This window comes from Sphaeroforma arctica (genome assembly GCF_001186125.1).
Source record: "Sphaeroforma arctica JP610 unplaced genomic scaffold supercont1.1106, whole genome shotgun sequence".
Taxonomy (NCBI): Eukaryota; class Ichthyosporea; order Ichthyophonida; genus Sphaeroforma; species Sphaeroforma arctica.
This window is the reverse complement of record NW_014039452.1, coordinates 2,919-14,768: the sequence shown is the minus strand read 5'-3', so window position 1 is coordinate 14,768 and position 11,850 is coordinate 2,919. Positions and strand designations below refer to the sequence as shown.

The 11,850-nt window shown below is 44.3% G+C and overlaps 2 protein-coding genes across 2 annotated transcripts in view; one reads left to right on the top strand and one right to left on the bottom strand.

The window, feature by feature from the left end:
• Positions 1–2,291, top strand: part of SARC_10000 (hypothetical protein) — a 2,779-nt gene extending 488 nt beyond the window's left edge. The window contains exons 2-3 of the mRNA XM_014295966.1: positions 925–1,057; positions 1,740–2,291. Coding sequence (XP_014151441.1) covers positions 925–1,057; positions 1,740–1,749 — 143 coding nt within the window. The 3' untranslated portion in view covers positions 1,750–2,291. The remainder of the gene's footprint in view (positions 1–924; positions 1,058–1,739) is intronic.
• Positions 2,292–3,025: 734 nt separating this feature from the next.
• Positions 3,026–11,726, bottom strand: SARC_09999 (hypothetical protein; the record flags this gene model as incomplete). The annotated part of the gene is made up of 14 exons (XM_014295965.1): positions 3,026–3,638; positions 3,954–4,032; positions 4,394–4,510; positions 5,345–5,525; positions 5,770–5,858; positions 6,488–6,616; positions 7,142–7,223; positions 7,494–7,586; positions 8,254–8,466; positions 8,958–9,059; positions 9,387–9,548; positions 10,388–10,588; positions 11,002–11,101; positions 11,602–11,726. 14 exons carry the CDS (start codon positions 11,724–11,726, stop codon positions 3,026–3,028), a joined length of 2,286 nt encoding a protein of 761 aa, XP_014151440.1.
• Between the last annotated feature and the right edge of the window lie 124 nt (positions 11,727–11,850).

Here is an 11,850-nt window from a genome sequence, read left to right as displayed (position 1 = left end):
ATATATATATTATTATATATATATATATATACTGTATAGTTATTAGTTAGTTAGTAAGTAATATATTATTTATTTATTATATATATATATGTAATAATATATTTTAGTTATATTATATATATATATATATAGATATATATATATATGCGTGTGTGTGTGTGTGTGTGTGTGTGTTTTCGACCAGGGGTCGGTCTATCCATGAGAGGAGCACTAGGAACCAGTCTGAACGTGAAAGTGCCGGTTGTAAATCTGAAAACCGATATGTTTATGTCCGAGATACATTTACAGTATATTTTCTATATACTATTTAGTGGATGACGTGTACATATACTTGTGTTTGTTGGATTTGCGAAATAGGCACTGATTATGCATATCAACTAGTTCATGTACAGTCGGGCGTTTATGATAATTTGATTCACGGTCTACGCTACCGATATGTCTTTACCGATATGTCCTCGATCGATTCGTGTAAATTTATACTGACTAGTCACCTGTGCCACACACACCACTCTTAACCACATATTTCATACTATGATATCACCGCAAATGAGTACAATTTGTGGAAGGTGCGTTCCCCGTCCAAATATGGTAATTGTCGGCGTTGGCGGGCCACTGTTCTTGTACATGTAACAAACTCGCCTTCATATCGTCTGATCACCGCATGTGTTTGTGCTAAGGTCTGTCTATCGTACTTTGTTAGTACCATATTGTAATTTCTATACATTGCACACATCTATACGCTGGGGTTCCTGCTTTCTCCCACTAGTCGTTGCTAGAGGCAACAGCCGGGCGATAAGTGTATCACTATCGTTCTAGCATGAGAATCCTGCTGGCTCTTTGCATTGTCCACCAGCCAACCTAGCAATTTCATAGTAACTGCAAGTAGGTAACCTTACTGCGCGCCGATCACTTTATATTCGCCAGGTTTCCCCCGATTCCATCTGACCGCTGTGGCTGTTGGAGGGACCATGGGCTACCTCGTGGGTGTATATGAAGAGGGTGCCATGAGGCGCCACGAATTGTTCCTGCAGCGTTACAGGGCGGAACGAGCACCCTTGTAAGTAAATTTCGCCTATCCGTTTGCACTCGGAGACCTGATTCGTGCGCAGCTCTGTATCTTCCGTTCTTTGTTGCGCGTAGTATCACGTTCCTCATCTTCGAATACTTCGGTTTGATATGCCTCTGCCGTCTGTAGTTTGTAACTCCCCAGAGCATTGAAGTACTCAGCTATCCAATGTTCGGAAGTTCTCCAGATATATATATATATATGCTTCCCGTGATGCTTCCTAAACTGTAGTGAAATATAGGCTACACAGCTTTTCATATATAATATTGTTAAAAATTCGGATGTGCTTCTTACTTAAGAGTTCTCTTTATCCCGGAACGTACAGTGGCCTTGTGTCAGTATCCTGCCCTCGTCCACTCTCAAATGTATTTCTTGCGAGTACCATACGTCAGATAGCTATATTGTTGTGCTGTGGTTACAAGTGTTGTTGCATCGCACATAGCGGTGTGCCTATAAGATAGTTAGTATGAACGAGTACCGCAATGATTAGGTGCAAAGGAGTTGCCCATCACGTAAAGGTGTTGTTCGACGAATGTATATGGGCGGAGTATTGTGGTTACATACTAGTGACCGTGCGCAAAGCGTTCATCAGCACGTCAGTTTGCAATAATATTCTCTTTTGCAATCAAACTAATTTATTTTCGCTTTCGCATTAATTGTGGCCGCCTTGCAGTGAGAGTTGAGGAATTGTGGAACAAATTCCCGATGTCGAATCTACTACATTTGAACTCAGTGGGCGCCACATCTACGTTGAAAGATCATGCAAATAAAGCTATTTTGACCCAAGATATACTGATGTGTACATGAAGTTGCTGTAGAGTGCTGTTGTAGTCCAGCACCGCTTTGCTACAGTAGACATTTCCGTTTTACCTTCTATGTACTTCAAGCCCTTCGATTTTCATCTCGTGACTCCGCCTAACCGTCTCCAGCGAGGATATAGCAAGTCTTCGAAACCTGAGACCCTTGGGAGTTCTTTCGATTGCATATTGTTTAAAACCAATCCAGAGTTTTCTTTACCCTTACATGATTTAAATGTTGTAAAGGGGGTGCTTGCAGTCAGTAATTTAAATGTTAATGCAAGGGGGGTGTTGTAGCCACAGTGTCTGCATGCATAGGTTAACTTCCTTCCTTGCATGATACGGCAGCGCGAAGCTGATAGGCTTGGGACGATTGTTTCTATATTTCCGGGACACGTGCTAATAACAATTGCAGGTGCGTACCACTGTCAACCCAAAATGCATGGTAATGTATCCATATGCATGGCACCCCTTTAATTACAGAGCATACCCTGGGCCACCCAAGTCGGACGACTCACATAAGTCAAGCCCACGTATAATGCAAGCACCTAACGCACATATTATGGCTCATCTGCACGAGTTCTGCAAGATCTTCACGCTCTTCCAAAAGTGCGCCCGATTCGAACGACATGCATAATGGATTTCGAACTCCCCGTATGCACTTTTCTGTAGTTATCTGAAGTAAAGCAAGCCTGCGAGAGCTAACGTTTAAGACTATAGACAAACATGCATAAGACGATACAAATGAGAAGTCCGCCTCCTCGTCTAGAAGTTAATACGAACAAGGTTAATCGATATTGTCCAGTGGATTTTTGTTCTTCGAGATGGACAGAAGACTCGCCGAAATGACATGAAGATGCCCATAGAAAAGCAGTGAGATTTGCACACGGTGTGGCTATAGCTAGCAAATATACTCCGGGGATGATCATGACGAACCTCTTCTTTTTGGGAGTTGTACCATGCGAATGTGAACTGGTTCAAAAATTCTATCGACGGGGGCATGATTCTAGAATTCGAAGCAACATCGCTAGAGCATGACTTGTTAGTTTTTATGGGAGCAGTTGGCTCGATACCCAATGATTGTAGGTCGTGTCCAATCCGTATATCAGAAGGGAGGAGCTTGTCTTGCCTCCCTGCTTGGATTGCTATATTTACATCGCACTCACGATAGCGTCAGCTTTGGTGGTTTAGGTGCCAGCGCCCTGGGCGAGTGAGGCTGGCTTTTACGCCTGGTCGCACCGGCATCGCTAGTTGTCGCCCCCTCCATGGGGCTCGGACTGCTAGTCCCGCCGGCCAAGCGTGCATTGGTTGGGCTATTCCCATAGCTGGGCGATTGGCTAGTACCATTACTACTACCAGGTGGTTTACTTATAGGCGGGTGTGCGGTGGTGGGCTCCGGGTGTGCGGTGGTGGGCTCCGGGTGTGCGGTGGTGGGCTCGGGGGGTGCGGGGGCCTTCACTGTTGGTTTGCGGTGCAAATGGGCTATCACCGTGGGGGGTACCTTTGGTTTGGGTGCTATGGGTGGGGGGGTGTGTGAGCCTGCACGCGCCCGTTGCTTGGGAACGCTTTCTGAAGGTAAGCTTGGTGCTGATGGTCGTCGTGGCTTGGTGTGGGGCACTTCTGGCGGAACTGATCGATCCGAGTTGGAATCTCTTCGCGGCTGGAGGTGACGTTCTGGTGGTACGGGTTGTGGTATGCTGTGGTAGTTAAGAGGGTCGGAGTATGAGAATTTTGTAAATGGTTCTCGGCATGCGGGAACCGCTATGCAGTCATTACTATGATGTAAGGAACACTAATGAAGTCACTCGAGTCTTATTGAATAGAAGAAAGGCACAAGACTTGTCAAGTAAAAACTCAGATGCGCGAAACGAATGCTCCTGATGTCACGTATTGTAATTGCGTGATCTGATGTTATACACCCGTTCCCAGTGCAAAAGTATGAGAAATACGCGCACAGACCACATTCGCATCCAGTTAAGCAGGAAGGTAAACTGTGTTCTTCAATGGAACCTAACTAGCGACCAACACAGGTGTTATTTGTAACAGCGGCATGTATGTCACCACTTCCATACATGCTTGAAACAACCAACCTGGGGGGTGGTCCTGCGGGTGGATACGAAGGCGGCCTTGCGTATCCCTTCGTGTCTGATAAATCCTCATTAATCAAAACTAAGCAGAGAAAAAAATAAGTAGTCGAATGAGTAGTGTATCGACAGGATAATGAGAATTGAATGCGTGCGGACGTGGCTTGATCCGAACAGTAGTACTTATGTATAATGATTACATGGTATGTGGTAGGTGTGACCAACTAGAAAGACAGTAGCAAACACCTATCAGGAGGCCTGGACAAAAGAACCAGTAACTCTTAGATAGAACTCACTGTCCCGGGTTCGAAATAGATGCGGAGAGTGGATATCAAGCAGTGTAGGGCACCAAGATATTAGAAAGGTCATCATTCGATGTGACATACCATCGCGTTGGATACCAAATTGCACCTTTTTCAGATAGCACTACGAATATAAGAACATACTTTCAAAATCAGACTCCGCCTCATCAGTATCAAATTCCGAGTCTTGATCGTTGTACGCTGTGGTTGTGGTGGTATAACTTTGATCCGACATGGTGGACGTATCATCGTCGGATTGTCCTGTGGTGCAGAACGCGTTGTTGATGATCGCACACAAATTTTACTGTTAGTAGGTTGATGTGAACCGAATATCGACAGATAAGATATGGCCGATTCCTAAAACCCTAAAACCTCAGACGCAGTGAGTACGGTAAGCCATCGTTGGCTGTGAGTACAATATCACGCTTGGCAGGGAATGGGGAAGTCGCGAACGATCATGTAAGCGAGTGTCGGTGGCGGCGATTGATTGCACTACTCTAATCATCACACATGATATCCCGTCGCATTGAGCTTATACTATTAGTGCTAAAGAAAGAAATACGTACACTAAAGATAAAAATACGTACATAGGATAGGTGCCTTAACTAACTAGGCCAGACTTTACACCCCAGATGCGGTGTGTGGAACCGGCTACAGAGAATAAAAGAATCAAAACAATTCATGCGGTGCTTATGATATTACAATCCTCAATCGTTTAAACCGACACCACGTAAACAACACAAATCAGCATGCCTGCATGCACCCAATCTTATCAACTTTCAAATACCGAATGCCAGATTTTAACCCATACCCGGTACAGTCAAAACTGGGACTCACACACACTTGGCCAATACGAGACTCGTGCCAATACCCGGCCACCTAAAACCCTACCCTTGTCAGCTATGGTGATCATCATAGTACACGCCTCACGCTCATACGATATCCTTTGAAATAACACAATAAACTGCCTCGAAGTGACTAATCACAGATAATTTCTAGCTACAGTTTGGGCAGGAATATTCTACCGCGCTCTTCTGCCACCATCCCACACCGATACCCTAAAACACACAACACGGTCACCCCATGTGCACATACCATTGTTTGGTTTTCTCGCAGGGGGCAATGGAGGGGGCATTGAATTCCTAATTGACGCAGGAACAGGCGATGAAGTCCTCTGGTTTTGTTCCGCCAGGTGAGGCGCTCCCCAATTGGGGATGGCGTTCTCAGACGTCATCTTATGTATTGGTGCAGAGGATGTGGGCGGTCCTAATCCAGTCTATATGGTTGTACGTCAATGGTGACCATTATTTTCTACGATGCGATGATGTGCAGAAAAGGTGTGATTTTATGCTCAAGATATAACGCGTTTTAAAAGCTACTATGTGCATGTGATTGGTAGTGCCAATTGCAAGCACAGGATCCTGAACCAGTTTGACGAATCGATACTGTACATTAGAACAAAACGTCCGTTATAACGCCATATTGCACTCATGGATTGATGTATAGGACCTGTGACTTACAATGTGCTGTTGCGATAATCGTCGGTCCGGTGACTCGGGTCGGTTGCCCGCGCCGAGTGTTTTACTCTTCTTAATGCTCTTCGGGGAATCTTTTGCGAGACGAATATAGACGTATAGGAAGGACAATATAGCATTGGAATGTGTAAGTATGCGGTAGAGTGTAGTTGCACGTACGAGATGTGTGAGTGTGGTGAAGGTTCCTTGCAGTGTAAATGGTTCCGAAAATACAGCTAAGGAACCCCTATTTAGCAGCACGGCTATAATATGAACGCACAACTATTTTTTATCAACCATACGAACAATACGAGTACGTACAGTTTCATTTTGAAAATTCTGACGCATACACAGAGATATAGCTACAAGCACGCATAACTTATTCGATGGCACATGAAAATATCAGTTGGCATAAATGTTTATCGATCTAGACTACATTTTTCAGGAATAAAATAATAAAGCAAATATGACGATATACGTATTCATTTAAAACCTCCCCCCTGAGGTTGTACACATATTCGTGCATGCGGTTATGTATCCATAACGCTGTGTGTGCGATATTGATCTCTCTCTCTCTGAAGTGGTATTGTGCATGTATGCAAAGGCGATATCAATGCGATCGTACTTTGAATTGCATCCGTACAATTGTCTATTCGCTTCCTCAGAGTGTGCGCTATTATTTTCACCCGCAAGTACGTCACAATGTTTGGCATGATTGACTCACCTCTCGAAAGTGCCGGACTTGAGGCGGCGATTTTGGATCGAACAAGGGGTGAACTGGTGGTTTTGCGGCTACCCAAGTCTTGTATTGATAGGTGTGTGATTTTCTTTCCCATTCCTAATCCGGATCGCACTACAGAACACAAAAGAGGATACCCGGTGGATGCAGTATGAGATCTGATACTTTAAAATTGAAATGAACCGATAAAGAGGTTCCTATCTCTATGAATGGTTTAGTGTAGAGACACCACAACCAGATCAGAAGCAAGAGTCCCTTTCAAACTAAGGACGGAACGCAAGCCCAAATGATTAGCTCGAACTTTTTACAAACTTGTCTTTATTTATATTATTAAATGCCACGCATCTCTACAACCGTAAGGACGCTTGTTGAACAACAACATATTAGACCCCACACGTACATTTGAATTCTTGGGGATGGGGTTACTTGGACGTGAGAAGGTCATACTTTCCAGGGTAACAAATACATCAACCATAAAACTATACGTACGTGTCAGGGCAATGCAAATACGCTCGATAACGCCTACAATCATGTACATTGACTACAATCATGTACATTGGTCATACAGAAACACACAATACGAAATCTACGTGAAAAATAGATCAAACCAAACTGCATTTGAATGATGGAGGTGTTCACCTGACGTCTTCTTGCTCCTTAGCTCCCGTAACCTCCGCTCCCTCCTTTCGATAGCATCGAGGTCCAGGTATTTTGTCGCTTCCTGGAGATCGGTAGATTATGCATTTAGTCTGTATTTGTCGACATGACTGATATGAGGAGTGCAGTATCATAAAGCACGCGGCATGCAATTTGTGACGAAACTTACACTCGTAATAGTATAAATATCGATGTTGAACACAACAACATTGTTCGTGCAAACCTTAAACAGATTTTTGAGAAGAAAAAAATGCGTAAATAACCTCAGTACGTCGGTCTGGCAATGGGCATATATACATCACGAACGTTAAGGGTGGATCTGAGAGTGGCATACATTTTCCTCAACAGCCGACTTCGGTTGACTTTTCGCCGCAAGAAAGTTTAATAAACTACTCTCCGTTAGTTTCTGTATCGCTTTCGTCAACGCCTATAAGTAGAATATGTAAATTTTGATGGCACCAGCAAAAGGATGATCAGTCTTCAGCATCGTAGTAAATGTGATGGTGATAGGGATTGCAGATGAAAACGACGTCAATAGCGTGCCCAGCCTCGTGGCCACTTCTGGAGATACACCAATAGGACATTAATTCATTAGGAAATTATAATTAGATCGTACAAATCCTGCATTTGAGTTGTCTTATGTCTGGGGCGGTTGCGTAGTCAGCAACATCGTATCCCTCGCTTGTGGAGCCTGGTTGGTCACAATAGAATGTGCCATGTATAATCGGAGACAATCGTAATAAGTAGAACTCGCTCTACAATAGATATGCACTTCGAGATTGTGCTACCCACATACATGAAAAACTCGATTACAGAAGTTCGGTATAAAGCTTATCAGTCGGTACGTCATTTCGTAGAGGTCAATCATGTTGGCATCAAGTTACATGCATCTGAATGCTACCGAAGACCATATCAACTACTAAACACTTATCATAGGTACGTAGGAAACGTACCATGACTCTCGTTCAATGTACTTATGTCATCACCACGTGTCACCAACTCAACTCTTAACACTGCCGATCCCCTCTTTTAAGACCAACTCTAATCAACCACACACCCATCACGCGTGCCTATGTTGCAAATCATCCACATACCTTGCATTCTGCGGATGTCCGGCAAGACACTTTATACGTCTTCACTTTACCCTCTGCCGGGTTTCTGCCGGTTTTATTATTCTTCATCTCCTTGGTCAGCAGTTCAAACGTGGATGGGTCGTGCTGCGATCTATTGACTTCGGTCTTATCTATCAGTAGGAGATCTTTGAAGTTCATCCTCCCAGAGTAGTCCTGTTTCGCCAATAGTATACACTACCGCATTTGCAAGGGAAGTAAATATCGGGTAAGTTGATAGAACTAGTGAGACAAGGCCCAAGATACAAGTGTGGATACAAGCTTCTGACTATATACAAATGTGGGCTGAAGGGTATCTAGAACTACCGCATCAAACGGGATTGAGCATATAGGTCAGTGAGTTCGGAGTCGATAATAGCTATCATCATGACAGATAGCTTTGACTTGACTACTGACAAAGCTAAAGTGAATTCGGAATGTCAATGTGCGCGATTCTTTGTGGGCACTGGGCGTTAGTCGGCGGTCGTCAACTCCTCACCACAATATCTGCCTCTTATAAACCACACGCAAAGACTGTGCACAGAGAAACCGCAGCATTATTTCGCAGAGAAGAAACCGCTCATTAAAATAAGTCGCATGTGCGCGCATCCATCAAATACGGATTGCCGGATTTGGGGATAACAATTGTCTATATACGAAGTGACATAAATGGGGCTATTTGCGCTTACTTTTTCCATCACATGCATTTTCCTTTCGCCCGGGCGTCGGCCCCCTATGCTCACGCGCACCGACGCTTCCATAATCAATAACCCATATGATAAGAGGTCCTCCTGAAGTGGACACCAACCGATGAGAACGTCAGCTATGAGCATGTGTGGTTATGCGAGGCCAAGGCGTGCTGCGTGTATCGATCTGGCACTAGATAGTTGTCCTATAAGCACATGTACAGACATGGGCAAGAATGGAAATGCATATTGACACGGGTGGAACGACCAGAAATCTATGTCAAGGTGTCACAATTAACGACCCCAAGATCAATATGAATATCGCAGCGCAAGTGCCGAACTTCCCCAGTTGCTGGCACTTCCGCTCGTGTAACCCACCAATCTTCCCACCAATCCAAACACTTATTTCACAGACACAGAATGCTCACGCACATCAAAGTGATCGAGCTTGTCCTTGATAGACACGACTCTCTGAAGTTTCTCGTCGGCGGCTTTGCGGTTGTTTATGTAATCTGCCACTGTGTTAATCTTGTCCATCGCCTCGACTGCGTCGTCGTATCCGTCTTCCCCTTGTTCACTATATTTGGTCAACTCCTATTCATAGGATAAATCCGATACATATATTCGATTGAGAGTGCGTGAATGATTGCGGAATAGATCTAATAAGTGCAGCGTTGAGATGTGAGAGCATTAGAACACTGGCTTGACAATTTCTGATACTCAATGATACTATTATACACGACGGGCTCTCTCACACACACTCGCACACACTACCAGTGCAGAGAACCCAAATTCAGAAGTTGGAAAGAAAATAAGAGTATTTACTTGAGGCATCTCGTTCGAGTTTTAAGATGTGTTTACAGTGTGAATATAGAACAATCAAGTACTGGACACCACATGTCACACTTTCATCATTCGCTTCACCTGCGATGGGTGACTCCAACCACCTAACCCTATTGGAGGGCGAGAGATACGACACATACAATATAACACATCAATCTTGAAATATATGCACAGCCAGGATTATTTACATGCAATGAGCGGTAACTCAAAGCGGAAAATTACAAGGAATGCGGTAATCGCAAAAGGCGCACACATATGTAAACGGCGGTATAATCAATACGTTGGATCGTAGATGGCCGTTGTCTGGTGACTAGAAAGTGCACTAGCAGGTATTTTCAATTCATAATAGCATTTGATCAGTGGCAAACTCAATGGCAGTGCCGAACATATAAAAAGCGACCTGTGCCAGTAGTGTGATTTAGACGGTGGGTACGACACTTATACGTGCAAGAACTGGCACGAAAACCATGACGATAGCGTCTCAGCTGACACAGCCGTCTTATCATCCGTCACATACAGTTGCACAACCAGTATCTCGTGGGAATAGTAGAGCCATGGAAAAGATTCTGCAACGACCAACGCAAACCTACCCTCAGGAGCAGTGGATATTTCAAAATTCTCTGCACGGGTTTCAGGATCTCTGGCCCTAAACCCAACGGCTTCTGCTTGGCTTGCAGCAGCTTGCCAATTATAGCAGACATCTCATTATCCTGCGACAGTAACGTGAGCGCTTCCAAGGCTGCCGAGCTATTCGAGCAGTAGGTGATATATAGCTTCATCATTTCCTCAGCCTATGAATCGATGATCGAGAATTGTGTCGATTGTGAGTGGGCCACCTCTTCAATGTCAAAGGAACATGCGTTCTGCATATAACACCGGTGGCTAATCTCCGATAGAACACTCCAAAAGCGTGCAGCTGTTATAGCTACGTATGCCCAACAACAGCCGAGACCTATTCGCTCGCAGAAGCAATCACGTGTACGTACACACCGTGTATGCCAGAATGTACTTCGTTTGCGCTTGCGATGTGGTGGGTGTGTGCGTGTGAGTATGCGCGCGTGTATAAGTACGCGTGTGAGCGTAGACAGCTTCCGATAATAGTCAAGAGTGCGCAAAATACGGTTCAAATCAAATTCAGAACTCGATGGAACAGATTTCCAACAGACTGATTGACTTTGAAATCGAACTCACTAAATACACATACAGAATCGTTGAAGAATGTGCCAGCAAACCACGGATAGTCTATACATGAGTTGAGCCGTTCCAGGAGGTCCAGGTGGAAGACGTACAACTCGGCCACGTTGCTGACGTCCGCGTAGAATAAACAAAGCAAAACAATTGTGAGGAAACGTACATTCAGTTCCTGAAAATGAAAAGGGACAAGGTGTATGCATGGGGAGCATTGCACTTGTGAGTGGGGATGCGAAAGCAATCTGGAGCCTTTTAGCATACGGGATGGATTCGTTGGTGTGAACGCTTATCTACACCTACCCCCCCCACATACACACACCCCTGCCGCAAAAAAAAAATCATTAATAGCGCACACGCACACATGTTACAAATCCCCTTAACACCATTCTTCAGCGTAGTATACTGTACAATACTGTTCGGCTGTGTTCCGAAGTTGCTTTTCGCATTGACACCACTATTTGATAGTCATGCTCTCGACAATCAAAACAGCAAATGAGAAAATAGACTGAGTTTGAGCGGCATAACAAGAGATTGCAATCTGTACGTAAAAATCATACCCGAAAAACACGTGCACAAAGAATATTACCACACGCACGCAGTAAACGACGCATACCCAAAAAGTAGCTCAATGTCTACTCTATGAAAAGGTCCGTTTGGTTTAACGAAGCACAGACATTCGTTCAACAGGCCTTCCATGTCATACAGGGAATCGACGTATGTTTGTTCAGTTTCGAGCATCTCTTCCACAACGAGCGCCAGTTTGCGCTCGCGCTTTTCATGCTTTTGGTCATCTGAGCAAGTAGCAAACTAAAATCAGCGCTGATCATAGTGCCTAAATATATATATATATANATATATATAT